General features: G+C 36.6%; 1 protein-coding gene across 1 annotated transcript; it reads left to right on the top strand.

Annotated features, from left to right (window-relative positions):
• Positions 1–696: 696 nt before the first annotated feature.
• LOC117177086 (BTB/POZ domain-containing protein KCTD12) lies at positions 697–1,794 on the top strand. The gene has a single exon (XM_033367575.1). The coding sequence runs from the start codon at positions 818–820 to the stop codon at positions 1,547–1,549; it is 732 nt and encodes a 243-aa protein (XP_033223466.1). The 5' UTR covers positions 697–817; the 3' UTR covers positions 1,550–1,794.
• The last annotated feature ends 1,377 nt before the right edge of the window (positions 1,795–3,171 follow it).

Here is a 3,171-nt window from a genome sequence, read left to right as displayed (position 1 = left end):
AGCTCTGGACATGTCCCGAAGCTCCTCGAAATGGTATAATCCCGCTGGTTAATACTTTTTCATAGTAGACGCAACCACGTATTATTTATTTACAATTTCGAATTCCTATCGAGTAACACTCACATAAATCGAAAGCAGGAATTGAAATCCGACCTAAGACAGTTTCTCCTTTCTAAAAGAAAAACGAAGTGAATTGACTGCAGAACTCTATTCTCTATTTTAAGAAACCTCTACATCCTAAAGGAAAGTATATCATCAAGCAGTTTATCTTTCTCGGAGTCCTTAACCTTCGCTCTCACGACCATTAGCTTAATTCTCTTTCTTCAAACGAACAAATGTAGTCAAGATATACTTATTTTAAAAGAGTCCCAGATATAAAAGTTAGTTGTTATCTCCTAATCCAATTCTACTCTTCTAAAGCCACGGCTCTGTTAGTATTGACATCAATCTTATCATGCAATAATCCTAAAATTATCGTTTATAGTATCGTTAAATACTGAAGAGTCCTACGCGTACAAGAGGATCGAATCCGAGGTCGAGTGGTGCGCGCGTTGCTCCAGATACCTCTAGCTGCGCGATCCGCTGCGCCCCAATTTCAGATCTCTCTTTCCACTTCCTCCCTCCCTCTCATCTTCGCAAACCTTCGACCCCGGCGAACCTAGTCCAAATTCGCACCGCGTCGAGTGACCTCCAGTCACCGTCGGTTGGTTTTCCGACAACATCTTTCATAATTTGACAACCCCGCTAGTACCCATTCTGAATCCAAAATCAGTTCTAGTAATCACAGGTTAAAAATAAATCCCCACCAAAATTTACCATGCCCGATCAAGAGGTGGAGGCCATTCCCAGTGTTGTAGAATTAAACGTCGGTGGCGTCTTCTACACAACAGCCCTGACAACCCTTACTAGAGACACTGATTCCCACCTGTCAGCGATCTTCTCCGAAAAACCGACTTTGGCAAAAGATGCCAAGGGAAAGTACTTCTTGGATCGTGATGGTGTTCTCTTCCGGTACGTGTTGGATTTCCTTAGAAACGAAGCACTGGTTCTTCCTGAGGGTTTCAGAGAACGAGAGAGACTTAGACAAGAGGCTAACTTCTATGGTCTTCCAGGTCTCGTGAAGGCAATTCAGGAACATGAGGACTCAAGCAAATTAAAAGCGGTGACAACAAAGCGTGGCTACATCACCGTCGGATACCGTGGAAGCTTTGCTTTTGGCCGGGATGGCCTAGCAGATGTCAAGTTTCGCAAACTTTCAAGGATCCTCGTCTGTGGAAGAGTTGCTCTCTTGCGGGACGTTTTTGGGGAGACTTTGAATGAAAGTCGAGATCCTGATCATGGGGTGACAGACCGTTATACAAGCAGATTTTTTTTAAAGCATAGTTTCATTGAGCAGGCTTTTGATATGCTACAGGAACAGGGTTTCAAGTTAGCGTCTAGTTGCGGATCAGGGACAGCTGGAGGAAGTGCTGAGCAACTGAAGCCTGGTGTTGATTCCGAAGAGAACCGCTGGAATCATTACAACGAGTTTGTTTTTGAACGTACTTAAAGGAGATGAGTTGGGAGACAATCAGGAGAAGCGACCTTCCCGAATTGATGTCCGGCGGAAACAAGATTGAAAAGATGTGTGAGGTGAAGGAACTGATAAGGTGATTGTTGTTAGCAGAAATTAAAAGGGTGAAGATGCTGAAGAAAGTAAAGAAGAGATTGATGAAGAAATTCAATAAGGTTTGCTAAGTGATTGATTAGAAGAATTTGTGAAGGGTTGAAGAAGAGTAATAAAGATGAAGTGGATAAAGGAAGATGAGAAGATGTTGAAGAAGTTTTAGAAAAAATTTAATTTTAAAGAAGATTGGAGAAACAAGATTGTTTTAACCCTCCAGCAGGTAGGGATTTTTGTGAATTGTGCGAAATGAGGAAACCCATTGAAGAGTAACAAGGGTAAAATAAATGTTAGATTAGAGACGACAGAGACACACGTACGGATCTTATTTTCGGTTTCAGACGATGATCGAATCTCTGTTTAAAGAGTTATCTCTTGCAGATTTGTGAATCGATTTAATCTAAGTATTATATTAAAAGCATAATAACGCCTCGAGGACTTGTCTCAGATGTCAAAAGAAATATATTGCACGATAGTTACTTGCCTAAGTAAAAAAGATCTTCAATTCTTTTAAATAACAAACTAATTCATAAATACACTTAATTGCTTTTATTAAATTTCAGGCTGTTCCCAAATTTTTACTCTTTAGAGGATCCATTTAAAAAAAATGATAAAAGGTTGATGATAAGATAATCAAATACAAATTTGGTATGCAAAATATAGTCAAGCGGAATTTTATACAATGGATGAATTTTAACATTAAATGACACATACTCTGAAGGTATTTGATAACCGAGTTTCCAATTACATGTCATTGGAAAATCAGTTTAAATAAAATAGGGTAGAATCCCGTACTAAAGTTACAGACAATCAATCACCCTTAAGGGTTATAGTATATGTAGAGTTGCATGTATTTCCATTTACGTAATTAAATTTTTATTCTGTTCCAGGTGAAGTGATAATTTAGTTACTTGTTGAAGCCGATAGGTAATTGAATTTCAAGAGGTACATAACTTTTGCAAACATAATTAGAAAAGTAATTTCAGGTTGTGGAAATTAATAGGTTTTTAATTTTATATACTTCTTCAAATATTAATTCTTAAAATTGTACTTTTTATTTTCAGATGTTTCTAAATCTATTCCAAATTGTTTTAATAAAAAAATTTTAATTATTTACTTTTTCAGACTTTAAATTAATTCATGGATAGAATTTGAAGCTAGAAAGTTAATCAAATGTAAGACTTGAATGCTTACAATTTGTTAGTTTTTTTTTTTAATTTTCAGTACTTCAACTTGAATATATATGTAAAATGACTATGAGAGATGGAATTTTGTCTTCTTTTCTTTAACGTTTGGGAGAAACCAACGAATGTGGAAAATTAGAACATACTTCGACGACTTCCAGACCATTAAAAATGGTTATAAAATTATTTTTCGGATAAAAAACTTAAGGTTGTGTTTCGATACGAGATGAGACTAGACTGGTCTTGAAACATAACCATAAGTTTGTATCCAGAGATTAATTTAATAAAAATTTTTTATGTCCTGGAAGTCGTCGAAGTATGATT

The sequence above is a fragment of the Belonocnema kinseyi genome, chromosome 7 (assembly GCF_010883055.1).
Source record: "Belonocnema kinseyi isolate 2016_QV_RU_SX_M_011 chromosome 7, B_treatae_v1, whole genome shotgun sequence".
Classification (NCBI taxonomy): Eukaryota; Metazoa; Arthropoda; class Insecta; order Hymenoptera; family Cynipidae; genus Belonocnema; species Belonocnema kinseyi.
Note: the sequence above shows the minus strand (reverse complement) of the source record. Positions and strands in the feature narration are given on the sequence as shown.